Source organism: Acinonyx jubatus, chromosome A2 (genome assembly GCF_027475565.1).
Source record: "Acinonyx jubatus isolate Ajub_Pintada_27869175 chromosome A2, VMU_Ajub_asm_v1.0, whole genome shotgun sequence".
Taxonomy (NCBI): Eukaryota; Metazoa; Chordata; class Mammalia; order Carnivora; family Felidae; genus Acinonyx; species Acinonyx jubatus.
Window position 1 is genome coordinate 30,055,712 of NC_069383.1, and position 22,563 is coordinate 30,078,274.

At 36.8% G+C, this 22,563-nt stretch overlaps 1 protein-coding gene across 4 annotated transcripts in view; it reads right to left on the minus strand.

Annotated features, from left to right (window-relative positions):
• CPED1 (cadherin like and PC-esterase domain containing 1) overlaps window positions 1-22,563 on the minus strand; it is a 267,418-nt gene that overhangs the window by 109,340 nt on the left and 135,515 nt on the right. For 3 of the 4 annotated variants that reach the window (XM_015067315.3, XM_015067313.3, XM_027075346.2), the window contains 4 exons: window positions 21,208-21,258; window positions 16,391-16,574; window positions 15,312-15,480; window positions 6,912-6,959 (listed from right to left, as the gene is read on the minus strand). In XM_015067315.3, the coding sequence (XP_014922801.1) occupies window positions 6,912-6,959; window positions 15,312-15,480; window positions 16,391-16,574; window positions 21,208-21,258 (452 nt within the window). The remainder of the gene's footprint in view (window positions 1-6,911; window positions 6,960-15,311; window positions 15,481-16,390; window positions 16,575-21,207; window positions 21,259-22,563) is intronic. The other variant, XM_015067314.3, reaches the window with a different exon arrangement.

A 22,563-nucleotide genomic window follows, 5' to 3' on the forward strand; every position in this document is an offset into this window, starting at 1 on the left:
ATTTCATTTAAGTAAAAAGCAAACAAAGGAATGTAAACAAAATGCAGTGAAACTGCTAATCTTGGAAAAAGAACTAACAGACACTTGGAATCCTAATCATACTCTGTATATTAGGCTTACTGGAATTTATTGGGGGGCAGAACATGATTTGATTATGAAAGATACCCAAAGCTCTGATAGCAGGCATTTTACTTTATGGTTAAGCAGGTTTCCTCATTTGTCATCTGGGGTAAAAGTAACTTAGTAGTTTAAGAGTGGCTTATTGCATAAGAATTAATACCATGAGCTTTAAAACCAGATATGGGGCGCCTGGGTGGCGCAGTCGGTTAAGTGTCCGACTTCAGCCAGGTCACGATCTCGCGCTCCGTGAGTTCAAGCCCCACGTCAGGCTCTGGGCTGATGGCTCGGAGCCTGGAGCCTGTTTCCGATTCTGTGTCTCCGTCTCTCTCTGCCCCTCCCCCGTTCATGCTCTGTCTCTCTCTGTCCCAAAAATAAATAAAAAACATTGAAAAAAAAAATTTAAAACCAGATAGACATGAAGTCCCAGGTCCTCCCTTGTTTGCTGTGATGATAGTGTCTATTATTTATGGTTATCATGTACATTAAGTGATAAGGCGTGCCAAGAACAGTATGTGGCATATGGACATTTATTATGATAGACCACTCTACGGCACGAGCTTATTCCAATCACGCGTAATAGCTCTGATTGAAGAGCCTCAACTTGGAAGTTACAAATAAGTAGTAATTTTATTTTTTGCATTAACTACTACTCTCACACTCCATTGACTGAACTACCCTTTTTCTTAATGGGCCTGACTCCCTTAATGATATTAAAGCCCTATATCATTACACTTTAGTTATTGCCAGTTATAAAAAGTCTCATTTTCATTATAAAGACTTGGGTTTATTCACTAAAAGTTTAATTTCATATTGGATCCACAGCTTTCCGCAGGAAAGTGATTTGTAGCCTCTACAGTTTATGACGTGTAGAGAGAGTGACAGATTTAATTCTACGATTGCTCTTACAATTCCCATCCTCTGGGAAATATACATTTCCTCTACTTATTCAAACACTACTCTAGGGGCACCCGGGTGGCTCAGTCGGTTAAGCATCCCACTTTGGCTCAGGTCATGATCTCATGGTTTGTGAGTTTAAGCCCCGAGTCAGGCTCTGTGCTGACAGCTTAGAGCCTGGAGCTGCTTCAGATTCTGTGTCTCCTCTCTCTCTGCCCCTCCTCAACTCACGGTCTGTCTCTCTCTCAAAAATAAACATTAAAAATGTTTTAAAAAAATGTTAAACAAACACTACTCTAGGTGTTACTATGGAGGGATTTTGCAGATGTCATTAATGTCCAAAATTAGTTGACCCTAAATTAGGGAAATTAAATGCAGGTCTAGGGAAGACAGAGAGACAAAACCTGAGAGTGATTCAAGGTGTGAGAGATTCTTCCATTGCTGGGTCAGGAGACAGAAGGAACCACATGGCAAGGAATGTGTGCAGCCTCTGGGAACAGAGAGCAGCCCTTGGCTGACCCTTAGCAAGGAAATGGAAACATCAGTCCTACAGCCACAAGGAACTGCATTCTGTGACAGTCTGAATGAGCTTGGAAACCTATGCTTCCCCAGAGCCCCCAGATAGAAATAGAAATTCAGCCTGACCAATACCTTGATTTCAGCTTTGAGCCCCTGTGCAGAGAACCAAGTCATACTCTCCCTGGCATTCTGAGCTACCAAACTGTGAACTAGCTAATGGGTATTGTTTTAAGCTGCTAAATCTGTGCTAATTCATCATACAGCAATAGAAACCTAATATTGGAAGGTTGGAGGTAGTGGGTGCGCCCTACTCTCTCACAGTCTCCCTAAACTCACGCCTCTTGATTTGTGATAGGACGAAGGAGAGGGAAAAGAGATCTCCTTTTCAGTGGTCATCACTGTTGATCTAGCTCATTGTTTACCTTTGATGTAGATGGGGGTCTCCTCAAATAAGCCCTGATGATGAAGCAGCTGTCTGGAGACTCGAGGGTCTCAGCTACCTTTTCCAGTGTATCCTGACATACTTATAGTCTCAGGAACATTTTTTGCCCCATGCTGGGTCCCTACTAGGCCTTCTGAACCTAGTTTCTTAGACATTTTACAGCTTGGATTCTAGAGGCTGTGGCCTTCACCAATGGCAGTATCTCAGAGAGATTTTCTCCCTCTCTGGTAGTACAAGGCCATTCTACAAGCCCTGCAAACTAAGCAGACATCCAAACAGGTAATCAAGCATCTTTCTCTCCTTCTTAAAGTCATGTCCAAATGTCACAGGTGATTATCTCAGAGAGGAGAAACTGGGGACTCCTCTTCCTTCACCCCTTGGGAGCAGAGGGAAGGATGTAGCCTTTCCTCACAAGGAATACAAGCTCCAAAGGTCAGCTCTTCTCTCTCAATGCCCTCATACCTCTCTTGCTGCTGAGTTTGTGAAAGTCTGAGGCTAACAAGGAGGCTTTCTTTCTACTAAAACATGAAGAATTTAGATACTGAATTATTTGGTAAACTTCAGGGACAGGAATGATGCCATCATTATACAATGATGCTACCAATGTAACAATGCATTTTAACATTTTTGAAAGAGTCTTATTCATATGATCTAGAGCATAATAGCTTTAAAAATAGAACATATATTTAATTTTGTATCTAGCTTGGAAGTGCCACTTAATTTTGTAAATATTAATTAAGAATCTTCTAGGCATTGTGCTAAGAGAAGTGATCAAAGATCTACGTTTTGGCCTGGAGAAACTGTGTGTGTGCATGTGTGTGTGTGTGTGAGAGAGAGAGAGAGAGAGAGAGAGAGAGAGAGAGAGAGAGAGGCAAAGAGGTAGCAGAGAGAGAGTAAACCCCAGGAAAACTATAGTGTCATAATAAATATATCCACAATGATTTCACTATTTTGAACAATACTGTGCCAATGGGTAGAGGAATCCACTCTATTTAAAATAGGATTTGGGGTGCTTGGGTGGCTCAGTTGGTTGAGCGCCAGACTCTTGATTTTGCCTCCCAGGATCGTGGGGTTGAGCATGGAGCCTGCTTAAGATTCTCTCTCTCTCTCTCTCTCTCTCTCTCTCTCTCTCTCTCCCCCTTCCCACCTTCTCAAATGAAAATAAATAAATAAATAAATAAATAAATAAATAAATAAAGGATTTGAATGATGCTGTGAGTGCTTCTTCTGGTAAAAAATAAAAATAAGAAGTAGTTTTATGTAAAAATACATTTAAGCTTAAACATTTTAAGATTTAAACATGGATGTTACTTCAGATGTTTCCTTGGCATAATGAATCCATGTACTTTGTTTTTGAAAAAGCAAAATACAACAAAACAAAAAGTGAAAAACACACACAAACTTTTGATCAAGTCAGAGGCCTCTCTGATCTCTCAAGAAGTGGGATCTCACTGAAAAGAGATCATCACTCTCTACTCTTGGATCTTTGGGGCAGTTTTGAAGAATCTGACTTTTACAAATTAGAAAGATGAATTGCAGCAATGTCTTTTCCTCTATTTTTAATGTGAAATTTAAACTTTATAGCATTTGTTATTATACCCAATAAAAAGTGAAATCTTTATTCTGTGCATCTGCAAAAGCAACTTTTGAAGTAGGATATGTCTATCAACATACTTATTAAAAGCATTTCTCCCCCCTACAGTTTTGGAGAGTCTGAAAATCAGAGCTAGTATGGTTTAGATATTCATAATTGTTTACACATGTCTCAATAACAAAATATATTTGGGGGGTTGGTGCCTTACTTTTAGGATTTGGGACAGCTGGAAATTATTATTATTATGGTTAAAAGTGTTCTTACTGGATAATGGTGTTAAAAAGAATATAATATTTCAGACGCTTCCTCTTAACATGGAACGCATATTATTTTATTAAGTTGAGTTAAATATGGATTGGCTATTGTCTGGTCAGTTACACATGAAGGTGACTGAGGAAATAGATTCTCAGAAAAAGCATCGAATAAAAATGACTGTGGTTTATTATTATCAATATTATTGTTATACAGAGAAACCTTAGTACTCCTTCTAAGGGCTAGATAGCTAATATTGCACATATTGCAGTGACAGATTCTAATTAAATGTTTAAGAAATGGGACACCGTTTCCAATCATGATACACGTATCAAATACCTTGGAGATGTGTAAGAATTCTTTTGGTATTTGCTTATCCAGAAAAAAAATAGTGATTAGTAAGGGAATCTGTGGCTCCCAGAACCCAGAGTGTTTCTTGTAAAGAGCCAGACTATATTAAGAGCCAAGAGGAAGCCAGGTTCAAAGGAAATTCATCTAATATTTGTGCTCTGGTTATGAAAGGGGTGAGAGGCTGTTCATCAGCAGCATGTGGCCAGTTGGCAAGGAGGGCTTTGGGCCAGGCCGAGGGGTTAGCGTGATCACAGATGGACTTAGTATGGGAAAGAGAATGCCAGAGAGTCCTAGGCAGTGCATGCTATTTTGGGGGCTTTGCATGAATCATTTTTTTCATTCAGTGCCAGCACTGACGTAGACAAATGTATATGTTGATTGGCTATTGAAGATCTGCAGATTACCAAAGTAAGTCCCATCTTTGGAGACATCACTCAAAAAGGATTGTTTTTTAAATGACAATTTATAACTACCTCTAAATATAATGTCTTTTTTTTTAATATTTTTTTTCAATGTTTATTTATTTTTGGGACAGAGAGAGACAGAGCATGAACGGGGGAGGGGCAGAGAGAGAGGGAGACACAGAATCGGAAACAGGCTCCAGGCTCTGAGCCATCAGCCCAGAGCCTGACGCGGGGCTCGAACTCACGGACCGCGAGATCGTGACCTGGCTGAAGTCGGACGCTTAACCGACTGCGCCACCCAGGCGCCCCTATAATGTCTTTTTTAATAAAAACTTTTTTACTTACAGTTTTTATATTTTGTTACATGGAGAGGATGCTACTAAGACTTAACAAATAAGGGTATGGAATAACTGACTACATATTCTGAAGAAGAAATAGGGATCTCTTTAGTCAAGCAGAGTGGTCAGCAAATTTGCAACTGACGGTTCATTTAATACATGTAGAAAGAGAAAGTTTGCATTGGAGACTTAAGGATATGGAGCTGGCTCAACAACTCGGGAAACATGTCTGGGTCTGGATTCCAATAATTCTTTTACATGAGGTACAACGACTAACTGCCAGAAGGTTTGATAACCAGCCCATAGGTTTTCATCCTTACTCTGCCACTCACTAGCAATGAAACTTGGTAAATTATTAAGGATGGATGTTGGCAAGTTATTGAAGTTTATTCTTATGCAGGATGAGGGGTTGGATATTTAAGATCTCCCCAACTCTGAAGTTTAGCGCAACATTGAAATACAAGATTCACGAATAACCTTAAAATGAATATACCTGCTGCCCACAGAGCTATTGGTCCATCCTTCCGCTAGAGACATACCAGCTACTCATATTCTCCTCTACTAGAATCTTCCCCATTAATGGCCTGGGCCATGGAACCCTTCATCCACACAAAATCCAGCATAATTGTCCCTTTCCTCAGGACCCTTCTCGCTGTATTAAATATCATACATTAGGAGAATTTTTGGAGGTCCCCTGTAACCTAGCCTCACTTGTAAATTTTCTTCTAAAGAAAAAAAAAATGACAAGTTCTAAACAATAACCTACAAATTAACTTTTGAGGCCAAAGTCTTTTGGAAACCATATACTTACTTCAGCAATCTAGTTTTGGACTGGAATATAGCGGCTAACAGCAGAGCTTATGAGTAGCAAAACCCATTGCTCGTAGGTTGCAAAGCTCTGGGACCAGGCTGCCTGGGTTCCAAAACGGGCTCTGCTACTTGTAATTGTGCCTGTGGGCATTTCTCCATCTGTGAAATCATTGGGCATTATCAAAGTATCTGTCTTGTCAGTGTTTTACGTTGTGCTGAGAACAGAGCTAATGAATGTAAAGCAATTAGAATAGGACCCGGCACACAGTAAGGCTTACAAAAATGTTAGATACTACGCATTTTAAATAATCTCAAAAGTGACAAATCTCTAATCTGTGAAGATGTATTAGCATTTGGAGCAAACTCTGATTTTAAACAAGTCGGGGAGAGTTTCGCAGTTTGGGTTGAAATTATGATGTGGATTTACATGATGGGACATATTTTCTCATTTAGGTTATTATCAGGTGTGAATACGTTTATTGTCGTTTGAAGTGATGGCTTTCAAAAGTGACAGTGCTTTTTAAAAAAAATTATACACACTAAAAAATTAAATTACATTATAGTTATACCTTCCGTCTGATGACATTTAGGTATCATACATCTTTGTCCTTGGCTGCTCATTATAAAAATGGCGCAGGAACATTGATCTTCTCACCTTTAAAGTAATCCGCCAGATAATATCTGTGAAGGATGTCCCAGCGTTTGGCAAAGAAATACTTCTCCTCTTTTTGTGAAGTAACTCTCTAGTTCTCAGTCTATGAGACTGCCAATATGATGGCATACAAAATTAGTTGTGCAACTATCAATTTTAAAACACGTTCAGGACAAATTTTACATTGAATTCTGGAAGTTTCATTTTATTACATTTACCATAAAATTTATTGTATAATTTAGCACAGGTGGTTGCTCTGCAAAGCCCTTCATGTTTTTATATCTTATTAAATCTAAACTTAAATATAAGGAATTTAAAAATCTCCAATTCAGTTTATTAGACCTCAGTTTTTTAAAAAGCTTATTTTAAACTTTCCTCTTATACCAACCTGAAGACATTTTATTTGTCTATTTATGTTTGGCAAACTTGTATTTTGAGCTCTGTCTGTAGCACCAGCATTATTCCAAATTCTAATTATATTAACTCAGTTTTTCCTTAAAACCACTCTACGGGATCAGTAGTATTATATCCCTACCTGATAGATGAGAAACTGGTCCAAGTTCTCCAACACGTAAGTGGTGAGCTGTGAATCAAATTCAGACAGCACAAATAATATTTTGATCAAAGTATTTAAGAGAAGGTACTCCACTTCAAAGAAAAATTTTCCCTTCCTTGGTGATTCTTAAACCTTTGAAATCTGGGTCTCTTAACTTTATCAGTAATTTAACTTTAAAATAACCTATGAGGTCTGGAAAAATCATTCTCAAGCATTTGGGTCAGGGGAGGGGGTGGTTGGACGAGGTAAAAACCCAGGAATGTCAGTGAAAGTCTGCCCCACATTGCTGAAGAATGAGATCCTAAAGAGATGGGGGGCCACTAGGGTGGAGAGACCTGGTCTGCTTTGAAGAATGAGGTCATGTTCAATGTTTTAAACTCATTAGTCCTGCCTAAAAAAAGGATGTGGATGAAAAAGGAAAAAAAAAAGACAAATTAGCATCATTTTCCAAAGAAGTTAAATATGTCAGGCTGTAGAGTGTCCTAATTCTGCCTTCAGGGAACATATGTCAAACTAACTTGTAGTTCTGCAATCGGTGAAACTGTCTGCAAGGAATACCCCATCCCTCATTCTTGTTCCTACAACACATACCTACTGAAGGAAATGTTACAGTTGGTCAGATGCATGTAGAAATTTTGTTTGCATTACCTAATTAAGCCTTTGGGCCAACCTTTCTTTGAACAAAAAACAATTTGTTATAGCTTGATGAGAGAAAGGACATCAATGGCTTTGACTAATGAGGACAGTATAAAGAGTCCAAGTGACATATTATTAGTTTTCCCCATGTTTCCAGGACCACCATTACCTACAACTTATAACCACTTTCTGAGAGAAGAAGAGGGAGAAAGAGAATCTCAAGCAGGATCCATGCCCAGAGTGGAGCCCAACACGGGCCCCATCCCATGACGACCCTGAGATCATGACCCAAGCCGAAATCAAGAGTCAGACGCTTAGCCGACTGAGCCACCCTGGTGCCCTTAAGTTGTCTTATACGTAGCCAAACTCTGTTGTTTGATGGGGCCAAAAAAAAATTTTTTTTTAATGTAAGTCATATTCTAGGCTTGGTTTGGTAGGGACAGAAGAACCTATTAAGTGCCTAATCCAGGACCCAAGCTCTCTCCCCTCTCTTGCCACCATCCTCACTATCTTGCTGTGTACCTTTGCTAGAGTTAGTTTGGACTTCAGAAATGGGGAAGAAATGGAGAAACAGATAAAAGCTCAAGGGGCCCTTTGGAGCAATGAAAGCCCACAAAGAAGTGGGTATTAGGATTCGGAGTTATCAAAAAAGAAACCCCATTTATCTGCTTCGCTTTTAGCCACAGCTTCCTTCAAAGTTTCAAATGTCACATTTGAAATCTGGTTACTCTAACAGAATATTTTATTTAAAGACCTGCCAGCATTCTTTTCTGTTTCCCTGTGAAGTTTTGAAATCAGAAGACTAATTCGTTAACTTCAAACAAAAATGAGTGTACGTATACAGAAGATTGTACTCAGAGAAACTTCTGGATGCTGAAGCCAAGAAGATCTCATTCTCTTCCACACTGTATTGGTGCGGCTGCACTAATGATAGTAGAAGTTTGTTTCTTCTTGCAAAGGAAGCAGATGTGACTTGGAGAAAGGAACATGGAGAACAGATGTGCTGAGCAAAAGTTTTTATTTAAGTGGTAATTTATCTGACCATAAGTTATATTAACTCATGAGGTGAGTGTTTAACATAGCTCTTTTTCACCAACTCAGAAAGATAATTTATATAAGCACTCAAACAGATCATGAACTAAAGAACACAGCCCTCTCCATCTTCACTTGCTTTTTAAAAAAGCTGAATGCTAAATAAAAACTCCCAAGCCTAGGATGTATGTGAATGCTTACTGGCCACTGAGGGGGCTACTGCAGTAAAAATGTCTGGGTGTGTGCGAACGGCTCATGGAAATAACATTTCACTCCCCTTGCTGCTACATAGGCTCTTGAAGAATCCTGGTAAAGGTGTTCTCAGTCCCTGCACAGAACCTAAAACACCTGCAAAGGGCTAAGTTTAAGTCAAGAGCATTTAACTTGAAAGAATGACTACAGCCCGGGTCATTGATAATGCTATGGATGCCTCTGCTATACATCTTTTAGAGTGAAGAAGGAAAGTGGGGCCAACTTCTCTATTATGCATAATGGGAACATGCCTACAGCACATAGTACTAATTTTAGGAGCCCAAGAAAATATTTTAATATCCTGTCTAATTAGAAGAAAAAACAACTCTTCAAAGTGTGTATGTATGTATTCATGTGAGTATACCAACACAGTTGAAAAATATAATTTTAAGTATTTTTTTCATGAAAGAAGGGGTCCATGAAGGCAAAGGTGCCTAGGACTCATGAACGTCTGGAATACAACTGTGTGGATCAGCCCAGGTAACTCATTCTCCTCTCTACTTCCCAAACAGTTCTTCCTGATTCCTTTCAAATTCCAGTATCCTCGCTATTATTGGCTTCTACTTCTTTTGCTATTCTCTATCTTTCTTTCTTCTCCTTCTCTATATAACTGCAGGTAAGTCCTAGAGGTGCTTCTGAGCAAAAAGAGTTTTCATGATGATGATGATGCTAGTCACGATCATGATGAAGATGCTAATTCAATGCTGACTGAGTACTTAATCATGTACGAGGCTTGTGATAAAACTTTGCATTTGTCATCTAGTTGAATACTTTGAACTGTTCTATAAGATAGGTTCCATTACTAGTTTTATTCTTAAAAATAAGGACACTGAGGTTTAGAGAGCTTATATGCTTTGCACTAGGAGATACAGCAAATTAGGCTAGTTAGAAGCAGAGGTGGGACTGAAACCCAGGCTTCCCTGATAGCAATTATGGTCATAAGCCTTGGAGTCCATGGCTTTTAACTTATGATTTTTTTAAAGTAGGCTCCATGCTCAGCACAGGGCTTGAACTCATGACCCTGAGATCAAGAGTCACATGCTCTACTGACTGAGCCAGCCAGGTGCCCCTATGGCTTTTAACCACTAGGTTAGGACATATCACCTTTGAGACATATCACCAAAATAGAAAACCCTTAAAATTAAATATAAATATATAAATTAATTAATATAAATATAAATAAATACATAACTTTATAAATGAATATAAAAATATAAAAATAGCCTAAGACTTAATTTTTCTCTTAGAAGGAGTGGGGTGAGGTAGATAATAAAAATCACTTATAGAATCTTATCTGTTTGTGTGAGGTTTGTGTAAGTAAGAGTATGAAAGTAAGGTCCTTTCACACTGGTGAATGTATCATTGAAGTATTGTCAAATTGTCAGCTCCACAATACATTCTTCTCACTACGATAAAGTTTATGTGGACAAAGGGCTTTTTAAGTGCTGCAAAAATGTATTGTGGATGTTTTAAATAGAAACAATAAAGTAGTGAGTTGTGTCAAATAGTAAAAATGATTAACTGTTAACTGCTTTAATGTGTAATCAGGCATTTTATATATATATATATATATATATATATATATATATATATATATATTTAAAGCCTATGAATTGGAAAGCATTTTAGCAATTAGTAGAAATAATAGGAGTCTGACTAATTCCAATATGTAAAATATTAGACCTGATTTAAATACTGGGACCAATAAAGATAGACTGATACTGATACTAGGATATCTATGGTGTCTGGTAAAATATTAGGTGTTAGCTCTAAAATGTTTCCAATAGATACTCTATGGAAGGGAAGATTCTGATTCCATAACATTTCTCATCAAAATAGAGATTATGAAGACCTCAGAATTTTGCAGTGATTCTAGAACATCATAAAAATTATCATTGTATATGACCATGAAAACAAATTTTAGCTAACTAAATTTTAACAGGTTACATTCTGGCCAAATGAGTTTCCTAAAGAGGTTAATTAGATTATAAGTATAATAAAAGTTTCAGATTCTGCATTCCAGAGTAATGATAAAGGGGATCAGTTTGAAGTCTGTCAGACCTGTATTCAAACACCGCCTTTGCTACTAATTACATATGTTTTATTTATTTATTTAAACTTTTTTTTAATGTTTATTTTTGAGAGACAGAGCGTGAGTGGGGGAGGGGCAGAGAGAGAGAGAGAGAGAGAGAGAGAGAGAGAGAGTCTGAAACAGGCTCCAGGCTGTCAGCACAGAGCCCTACGTGGGGCTTGAACTCACAAGCCATGAGATCATGACTTGATCTGAAGTCAGATGCTTAACCAACTGAGCCACCCATGTACCCTGTATGTTTTAAAGTCTTATGTTCTCCATCTGTCAAAGGCTGGGGCAATTGTCACCTGCATTTAAGGTTGTGGAAAACATTAAATAACATAAAAAGGTAAAGTGCTTAGCATTGTGTCTGGCATATAATAAAAGTTCTATAAATACTGCATTGTTCCCACCTCTGCTGCTATTGTATCTCCTACAGTACATGACACATTTGTAAGAACAAAGAGCATAGCAGAAAAATTATTAAACAGTTGCTAGTTGGGAGTCTTTTACTACAACACAGGCTCTATTGTTGAAAAACTGAATCACTTTTTTCTGGTGTCCTGGGGTAGGCAAGGTAACTAAAAATCACTAAAATGAGTATTTAATAGGTATTACAATTTTGGAAATGAACAAAGGCATTTTAAGTAGGCACTGATAAATGCTCTTCTATTCTTTTATTATGGGTATTTGCTAAAATATTAGACAATTATCACATGAGCTGTTTTGTAACCGTTGTGTCGAGAATAAGTGCAAATATACATGGGAAAATTATAAAGTATTTCCAAATGCTGTAACTGGAGTCATTTACACATCATTTAATAGTTCAGCATATAGATCACTAATTAATTTTTTCAATAAGGCAGCAAATGTCAGTTTTAAATCTATAGCTAAATACTGGACAAATCCTTTTCAAAAGCTGAAATTTTTTCTTTCCTTGGTATTTTCCCTTTATTAATTGTAATTTATTTTAAAATGAAAGCTGTTTCTAACAAATGGATCCTTGAAATGTAGTCTCCTACACTTCTGCTCTATGGCCTTTCTGTAGATTTTATTTATGGCTCTATTCTGGCACAACACTTTGGGGGCAAAATGTGTATGAGCCCATAGATCATTTATACAAATCAATTTCTGTGGATGCTGTATTGTTATCCATGTCAAAAATTTTTGATTTGGAAAGAGATATTAAAAGAAATATTTCCCCATATGTGCTTTAATTTCCTTACAACATAAATATATTTTATTAATTCCAAAGCATGACATATTCCAGCCATAATAACAGTTTATTACTTTCTAAATCCTTCTTCCTAACAGCAAAACATTATGCTATTTATGGGTAAATCAAAATGAAATAACAGTCTAGGTATGTTATATGACTTTTTTATGTTTCATTAAGAATCATGTTTTCTATAATTGAATGCATATTTCTGATTATAATTACATTAGGCAGGAAAGATGGCAAATTAATGAGAAGAATAAAGAGCTGTCACAGTATTACCAACTACAGAAATAATTAAAAATACAAGGATGGAAAAAGATAAGAGTGAGTCTTCAACATTCAACGTTGAAGGATTACCTCTAACCTATTCATACTTGGAGTAAATCCACTACAGATTTACTAGATTTATAAGTGGAAAGTAGAAAAGTAGGCCTGTTATTGGTATATATCAGTGGTTCTCAACTGGGGTCAATTTTGTCCCCTAGGGGACATTTGGCAATGTCTGGAGACATTTTTGGTTGTCACAGCTTGGAGAGGGTATGCTTCCGAAATGTAATGGATAGAGGCCAGGGATGCTGCTAAACATTCTACTGTGCTCAAGATAGCTCCCCAAAATGAAACATTACCTGGCCACAATATTGGCAAGGTTGAAAAACTTCAGACCAAATCTAGTTGTTTTCCATCAGTTGTGTAAATTAGCCCTTTCTCCTTCACTGGTAATAACTAAACTATGAGTTGCCTCTATGGCAACCATATATAAATTCCAACTGGCAATATAATTAGAAATAGACACTAAACTCAAGCAGTTAATTATGGCCAAGCAGGTATTTAACAGTATTTGATCATATAAATGATTTAAAATGTCTATTAACAAATTAATTAAATTATCTTATTATTCACCAAAATGTCAAAGTGGTTGATTTTTTAATTGACTAGTATGCCTTCTATTTGCCTTCTCCTCACTTTTAGTCTTTTGGTGAAACGCTAAAATGAATAGTCAATATCCAGAAGGTGAGAGAGTGTTAGAAGGAGAAATTAGGAGGCTTGATTAACCACAAACTGGATACTCTTTTTTGGATACTTTAAGGTAGATCACCTCTTATGCTTGTTTAAAATTTCATAATGGCACCCATTAGGACAAAATCTAATTTGCAATATAAAGAAGAAATGTAATTTTTCCCCTTAACCAACAAAATATAATTGAAGTTTAGCTCATTTCCTTTCTTTTGGTACCTGCAAGCTTTAGGGATTCAAACACAACGGTCTACCATTTAATATGCAATAGTTTGGACTCTAGACTTCAACATGAGAATATAGAGAAGGCTCTATGGTTCTTGATAAAAAAGAAAAAGAACAATTTAGAATAACAAAAGTTCATGAGTCTCATAATGTATACGTGTTTATTAATTTGGAAACTCTGGAATAGCTGAGAATTAATAGGAGTTCAGAAATTGTATCCCTTACTCTTTGTGTTCTGAACATCATTATGGTGCCAGTTTGCAGTGAAAGTTCAAGACTCTAATGAGATTAAGCATAAAGTAGAAATAAGGGAAAGGTCTCTGGATTAGAACTATCACTGGAGCCTAGGGTGAGAAAATCTTACCTCTGCCATTGACTTCTCCAAGTTCCTGAGGCCACACATGCCTCAATAAATGTCTAAATCAATCCCTATTATTCATTCATTATCTCTTTAGTCATTTGACAGTTTGTAAAAGGAAGGCTAAAAAAATACTAGTGCTTATTAGACACTTTTCCATGTTATAAAATATAGTACTGCTATGGGACCACACATAAACTTTAAATTAAAACCTTCTGGAAAGGATTCTTATAAATGACTAAAATACTTTTCTGCAATCATCTGTAGGAGACATCCCACAAGAATTTTCTAATATTTTTCTTCCTATCATAGTAACAAATTCCTAATATAATCCATTGTCTAAGGAAACTGCATGGTAATTAACTTTTTTTTGATGAATATAATATTTGAAAAGAGATGCATGTCTTGGAAGATAATACATACTTCCCCACTAATGCTTCGCTCTTAGAAGTATAACTTACATTCAGCATACGTAATTTATGTATAGCAAAATACATTTAGATATACTTTATATACAACAAATTGCACCGATCTTAGGTTCATAGTTAGATTTTTTATTTATTTATGTACCACCTGGTTATATATGTGACCACCATCTAGATTTGGAAGCATGTTTGGGGATGAGTGGGCAGGCCAGATGAGCGGAAGCATAAAATACACTCTGACAAAGAATGGGTAGAGGGGGAGAGAACACTTATCTGGCCACTACATTTAAGGCAACATGGTACTCATCCTACTCACTGAGTCTCAGTCAGCTACTTCTCTCCTTTGTTAATCCTCTGTGCTTCAGTGGACCCAACAGGCTGTCAGTCATTGAGACACGACATATTTGCAATTATACTTTCTAAGTGAATTAGGAGATCTGATAAGAGTATCAATTACTACTTCTCCGGAAGGATCTCCAGTGAGGGTATATGATGCAAGGAAATGTGGTAGATTATACCTAGAATCCTAACAAAAGGAAGAAACAGAGGAAAGAACCACCAAAATAGATAAAGTCTCTGGATAGAAGTCACCTTCCAACATCAACAGGGCTACATAACGGTATGTGCTGCTCACAAGAGAAACTACGGCCTTTAGGAATGATTAAGATGCAGGACGTGCAGGAAAAATATATATACTCAAGCAAACTTAATTTCATTCATCTGGTATCCCTTCCATAAAATAGCTTCACAGATTTTCCTCTAATTCTTTAAAATAAACTCCACTGAATCTAGTTTAAAATTTCAGAGTAGGTTCAGGTACAAATCCAAGAAACACAGCACAATTTAAAATGGAAATGTAAAAGCAATTTTATAACTAAGTGTGAGCACTCAGACATTTTTTTTCAATATTAACCACAACGATTCCACTGAACACAGTACGTGTAGGGAGAAGCCACCACACTAGAAAGAAAACCACTTGCAGCAAGGTATCTTAAATACCTGGCTGGGGCCCTTTCTCTTTTAAAATGAGACCAGTTTGGATTTGAAAAGCATACATTTTTTCCTAACAATTTTCACTTGGCATTTTGCACCTGGGTTAACAGATCACTCCCAATTCAACCCAAGTGCAAATGTAGAATTCACTTACCTGCACAAACCCGCATGCTGAGAAGTCCTCAAACAAGGGCAGACTTGGACGATCTTCTCTGTAGATGGTGAGCTTGTACGTGATCAGGGTCTCACCCTGTGCTGGAGACTCATCTGCCACAAACATTGAGATTTTGTTCATTCCCAAGCCCAGAGGGTAGTTGGCAAAGCTGGAGAGAGACAGAGAGAGTAACATTTATTCAGCCCAAATGGATTTATACATCAATATTCATTACATGCCTAGTTTGCATACAAAAGTAGATAAGGTCTATACAACTTCATAAGAAACTTAAAATATGAAAAAAGTTTTCATTATGTTTCATAGTACTTTGGTATGCCAACAGTTATCTTGTAGAGCAATTCAGGTCCTCTGTCAACCACAGAGAAGGAAACTCATATTTATTAACCACTTCTCAGGGTCATACATTATCTGATTTAATACTCAAAACAACTCTATGCCCAAAGTCCCATGGTAGGGTCAGGGCTGGAATCCAGGTTGGTCTGACTTGAATCCTCTTTTCTTGCTACTGGACTCTCTTAGCTCCCAGGATGCCAAGTGTATTTCTTTCCTTACAGCACGGGAACATGAGTATCTTCCTTGCCTTGGACATGGCATGTAACAAAGTTCTACCTGCTGTTCAAAATTGTAAACAAAAGAGTCAGTGACTCTCAAAAGGGTCGATAGAAAAAAATTCCACGAGACTGGGAAAGTTAGTGTTAGCATGTTCATCAATTGTCATGAAAATGCTTATTCAATCCCTGAATATTCAAAATCTTGAGGAGTTGGGTTAGGGTAGAAGGAAGCTACCCTTGATGAGTCTCTTTAATATTTCACATAACAAGATCCTCTCTTGCTCAACATTGTTACAAAGATTAGGTACAAATATTGCTAAAAGATCAGTAGAGCACTGATGTGTTCTTTTTAACCACATGACACCTGGAAAGGTAAAGGATTTCACACCCTGGTGATCTCTCCAACTGATCTTACGCTTCAGATTTTCTAAATCTTCAAAGGATGCTTCAAATATCTGCTTCCCATTATTATGTCTCCACTCAGCCCTGGTCAACATCCCCCCGTACCTTGTTCCTGCCCGATCGTGCAGGTACACCTTGCACTGACAATTAGAAGTCTCTGCTCCAATTGTCACTGTTACCACGTCAAATGGAACTTCAGAGTAATAATCTTTGATCTTCGGGTTAAATTCAGGATTCAGTTCCAAATGTGGATGTGTGAGGATCTGTTTGATATAACATTGTGTGTCATCTGTTAAAAGAAAAAATAACAGCAAAACAAAAAAACAAAAAAAAAAAGACAACCGTGAAATGGATAAATGTTGAAAACTCATATATGATTATCCTTTGAACAACCTTAGTCATTCACTTAGTGATCACTGCTGATTTTCTGCTTGGCACTCTGGTCATACTTGATTTGTGGCTTCAGCTGAATTTTCTATTTGTCAGATTTTGTACAATTTGCCTTATACACAGCTGTTGACTTTAGCTGGCATTAGACAGTTGCTAGTTTTTGCTCAGTCCTTATACGTTTGAAGGCACAGAGAAGGCGGGAAAATGTCTCACCAGTGGATTGATAACACGTTCATGACATTTACTGCATGTATCAAGCAACTGGTGAATGGGGATGATGACTCTGAGGTGGTAACAGAAGGGCGTCAGCAGGGAATGAGGAAAATTTAATAGGGAGAGTCATTAAACTGCCATTGAACTGATATAGTAGCTTACAGGCAGTAGGGTGGAGTGAAGAATGTGAAATCCAATATTACAGAAAACATTTAGATACAAAAACATCAGCAGGACATCCTGAGACCCCCCCTCCCTACTCCACCCAGGTCACCTCAGCGTAAGGAAGTACTCTCAAGTATGAGAAGGAAATGGCATACTCCGTTCAATCTTGTCATGGAACCTAGCATATTACTTCATACCACTGATTCTAAGTCATTTGAAAAATATGTTTCCATGCGATAGCCCGATTTTTTACAAAAGGATCTTGACGAGTAAAAGAAAAGTACATTTGTAGGCACACACACCAGCCGCTGCTAAATTATATCGCGTCATGTTTGGGATAAGTAAATTACTCAAAAGAAGTTTAGCAAACGTTTTTCAAAGAAATATTAATAAGTATTTTGCTCCATAAATACTTTTCAGTAGTTCACAAAATTCCAGTAAATGAGAAATTTTATAGAAATCGGTAAAATGAAAGTATCTTTTGTCTTTTAAGTAAGATGTTCAATGACGGTTAACAACATGGCAACAGAAAAAGGGAACACGGAATTAGTTGCAGGAAGCTATCCACCGAACTTGAAGCAAGTAGATTGTCTCATCAGCTGTACCTCTTCCCCTCTCTGTATACAGTTATCACAAAGATTTTTCTACAATCAGTTCTGGGTCAGCTTCAATTCTTTAATGGTTTCTCATTATCTCCCAAATTTAGTCCAAGCTCCTAATAAAGCAGACAAGGCATTTCACAATCTCTTCCTTGTCTTCCTCTCTCGTTACATCCCCGTTATATCCTGCACTTTGTGACTTAACGATGCCGAATTTTTTATATTTCTTTGGCAGACACGGGGATGCACCACCAAATCCGTGGCAGTGGAAACCACCAGCCTTCTGGGTGTCTGGACTCCAGTTCTGAGGCCTGTGTCTCAGTACAACTTCCATCAGGCACTAATGAGAATGAAAACGAAAAATGAAATTGAAAAAAAAAAAAAAACCCTACGTACTTCTGACCCACATTGTATAGTTTTCCCAGATTTTGAAAGAAAAAAACTCCTCAGGTACAAATTAGGAATAAATAATAATACAATAGATACATTGTAATTTCATTGTAGGGAAAAGTCTTAATAAAAAATAAATGACTAGTCAATTTGGTTAAATAATTGGGGAAACTACCGACTTTATTGATTTTACTTGTTACCAAATATTTGATCTGGCTGAAAAACGTAGGTGGATTGCATCTATAATTTTGATGATCATGTCAACTTTTGAAATTTCTATAACAAAAGAGAAACCAATGAAAGAATGAGGGCAAGATTATATTATTAGATCTCATCCTAAAAAGGACCGTAAGTTTTTATTTGAATTCAACCACTTATTAATAATGCATTCATTTTTTTTCAAAGATTCCCCCCCCCCCCCAGCACATTCTGTGTTCAAGGCACTGAGATAAGCACAGTAAAAAACAGGCTATTGTTGGTCGTGAGATCTGACTCAAATGGAGACTGTGAACCTAACATAACACTTTAAGCAGGCTGGAGTCCAGAGATATAAAACGTGCTTTTGGGAAGACCATTTCCTAAGTAGAAAAGGGAATACATAAACACTGGCATTACTCTTTTATGTTCAAAACCAGCTAAATGAATAACCAAGTAGAAGCTTTATTTTTTCAAAACAGTAACCACAGAGGACGTACTTTAACTTCAGATGATATATTTTTATAAATCAGTCACTGAGAGTTGATTTCCCTGCAGTTCACACTTTCACTTAACAGTGAAAGTTTCCAGTGGGGCTTGCCCATTATAACACCGCAACTCAGCCCTACACGAGACCAAATGTGTAAGGAATTCTCTTAAGCAGGATTCTAGCAAGTGCTTGTTTTTGGTTTCATCAGAATCTCTCCACCTCCGGCTGAAGTGCTCCATCCTAAACCCCTGCTTAAAGGCTGATTTATCTCGACATGATCTTCACCTGAATCATCAGTGCTGCTGATCCACCTGGAGTTTCACTGGCATCCTTCCCAGCCCGGGGCCAGCACGCCTCAGGCCAGCTCACCTAGATCCACGGAGAACCCAGTGCCAGCTATGGCGGTAGCAGGCTGCTTAGCCTCTTTGGCAAGCATATTTGGGAAAGCTGTTTGAAGTTTTGGTTGTTTTTAATGAATCCTTTTAACCACAGAGTTTTATTGCCCTCTTGAGGGATAATCATAACTCATATTAAACACGAGAACAGCCTAGACTCTGAAGGATAATCCCACCTGTTCTGAGGCATCATCAAGTTATTTTTTAAACCTTAAATTATACGATAAAAGTGGGAAGATTAATTATGCGGACCCAGGTAGGACTAGTTTCTATCAACATAAAAACATGAACTAAGCTGAAGAGCTTATCTAACACGTTCACCTCCTCCAGAACACGTTACTTGGGAACTGGAAAAAAAAAAAAAAAAGAGATTATCCCCATACAGTTGTTTCATTTTATAAATTATAAAATAGAATACCAAAGAGGTGAAGTGGCTTTCCTGATGCTGCATCTATCCCAGAACCTAGCACTTGACGAATATGCATTCCTAATTTTTTAATGTTTATTCATTTTCGAGAGAGAGCGAAAGAGAGGGAGAGCAAGTGGGAGAGGGGCAGAGAGGGGGTTGCAGGGACAGAGGATTCGAGGATGGCTCCATGCTGACAACAGAGAGCCCGATGAGGGGCTCGAACTCGTGAACCATGAGATCATAACCTGAGCTGAAGCCGGAAGCTTAACCTACTGAACCACCCAGCCACCCCCAAATGTGCATTCTAATCTTGCTCCTGGTTTTCTCCCTAGTACTTTACCCACTATAGCTAGGCACCAGTCTCCCAAAGTTGCATGTATTTTTCTAGAAGAGATTGGATGGCAAGTGCAGGGAGGGAAGGGCATAAGTGATATCTGTTCTTTTTTCCTGATCAGCAAAACTTTATTTAAAATGTTGCTTTTTTAATTGAATGTATTTGTTGATTCTATTATGCCATACTATTATATAACCTCTCAGTCTACCCCAGTTTTAATGATAGTGTTAAAACATAATGAATTAAATTGTATTATAGAAAATACAAATTATATTTTATTAAATTGGAAGACTTTTATTTATAATAAATTAAACTTTAATCCATAAATTTTATTTTTTTCCAGATTTTATGTTTTCCTGGAATAGATTTTTTATTTGTGAAAGGCTAAATTTTCTAAGTGCATGTTTTAGCACTATATATATATATATTCAAATAGCAATATATATATTCAAAAAGCAAACCTGCTAAGTAAACTCTTATTATTCTATCATATTATTATAAAGTATTAAGATAACTCATGAGCTTTAAACAAAGAATTGGAAGACCCAGCTTTGATCCAGCTCAGGTATTTAACAGTCCTGTGATCCTGGAAAGATCAATTAGATTCATTCTCTCTCTATATATTCTATTCTATATATATCCTATTCTCTGTATATTCTCTCTTTCTATATTTCTCTCTATATATTCTCTAGATATATTGGCAAGGTCACTGGAATAATGCTGACCAGAGTGAACAAAATTATTTTTACATCCTAAAATCTACATAACACTTGAAATGTATTACTATAATATATATACTATTTTTCTTGATTATACTTTGGTTTAAAAAAATCATGAATTTTAAGAAAATAAGTTAAAAAGCAGCTTAAAAATTCTCAATTCTAATAAAGAAAATTCAACTCAAGTATTATCCATTATGTCAATAATCTGACAGAAAAGGAATCCCTGTGGGGTGGTGAGAGCCCTAAAAATCAATGTATAAAGCAGATAAGCTTAAGTGTTTCCACTTGAACAGTCTCCAAGGCAAAGCCTTAATACCCTAAGGACTCCTCAAAATGAGTTTGAAAGTCACTGTCCTTAAACACATGAGCATAATATTTCATGTTCAAAAACAGAGATATAAAAATGTTCTTCTTATGCAAAAGTGACAGATAACAACTTACTCAGAAACTTCTAAAAATGTACTTAATATTTTATTATTTATTTATTTATTTATTTATTTTACTGCAATATTAATATTGTAGTCTATAAGTGTCCAACTATGAGAAAATGACGATTTCTTCAACACAGGGCTGTGCCTCACTATTGGTTCTGCCACTGAAAGACTTATATTGGAACTCACCATTACTACAATGAACTTCTTTGGTTTCACTCATAATTCGTGGAACAGAAGCTAAAAAAAGAGAAGTTAATTTAAAATGAAAACTATTAATCAAAACAAAAAGAATACATATTCATTAATCTCAAACAGCACAACTTAGTAAAACACATATTTTATTACTTAACTTATTACATCAGAAAGCACTTCTTAGTTAAACTGAAAGCTATGTAAAATAAAAGAAGTTACTCGGTTCAAATCTCAGAAGAATGAGTTTTCCAAATAGGAAAATATTAGGGGAGAAAAATGAATGGTCTAAATGTCTCCATTGCCTGAAAGTGATCTACTGAGATTCCTTCTAGTTCTATGATTTTATGACTTTAATATCCCAAATCATTAGAATTACAGAAATTCTATCCAGTTGATTCCACTGACATTTACTCTTAAGTTTCTGAATCGAAGCAAACATCTCTATAAAAAACTCCTTAGTAAATACTGATGGAACAAAGGAATGAATAAACGTACTCAGAATGCTTAAATTATTCATTTAAAGAGAAAAAATGGTGGGAACCAGAAAGAGAGTAGCAGTTTATAATCAGTTCTTCACTGGGCTTACCACTTCATTCTATTGAATCAGTCTTTCTCAAACTCTAGCATGCCTCAGAATCAACTGAAGGGCTTCTTAAAATACAGAGTGCTGGGGTGCCTGGGTGGCTCTATGGGTTAAGCACCTGAACTCAGGCATGATCTCGTGGTTTGCAACTTAGAGCGGAACCTGCTTTTGATCCTCTGTCCTCCTCTCGTTCTGTCCCTCCCTCGGCTTGGATTCCCTCTCCCTCAAAAAATAAAATAACACTCAAAATAAATAAACACTTAAGAAAAATACAGAGTGCTGGGTCTCATACCCAGAAAAGTAGGATTCTGATTCAGCAGATATGAATCATCTAAATTTGCCAGGTGATGTTGATGTTTCTTCTGGTCTAGGGGCCACACATGTTGAGAACCACTGTATTGTATTAAACCTTGATTTGTACTAGGAAAATTTTGATTTCTAAAAAATTGTAGAAACGTAGTACTTCTTTTCATCTTTTATTCTTAAAGTTAGAAACATTTTCTTTTTGTATGACAAAAAGCTCAGATGTTCTTTAGAAGGAAAAAATTAGAACATAAAGATAAGTCCAGGAGAGAAAATTACAATCACCATTAGTTTTCCCTGAGGCCCAAGTTGCTTGTAGCCAATTCTTTCATTTAATGTTATACCATAAACATCTTTCATGTCATAAATAACTCTTCTGCAATACTGGAATGGCTTTATCATATTTTGTTGGAAATCTATAACTTATTTATCCAATCCAGTAGATCCAATTACAGTAGAAGTAA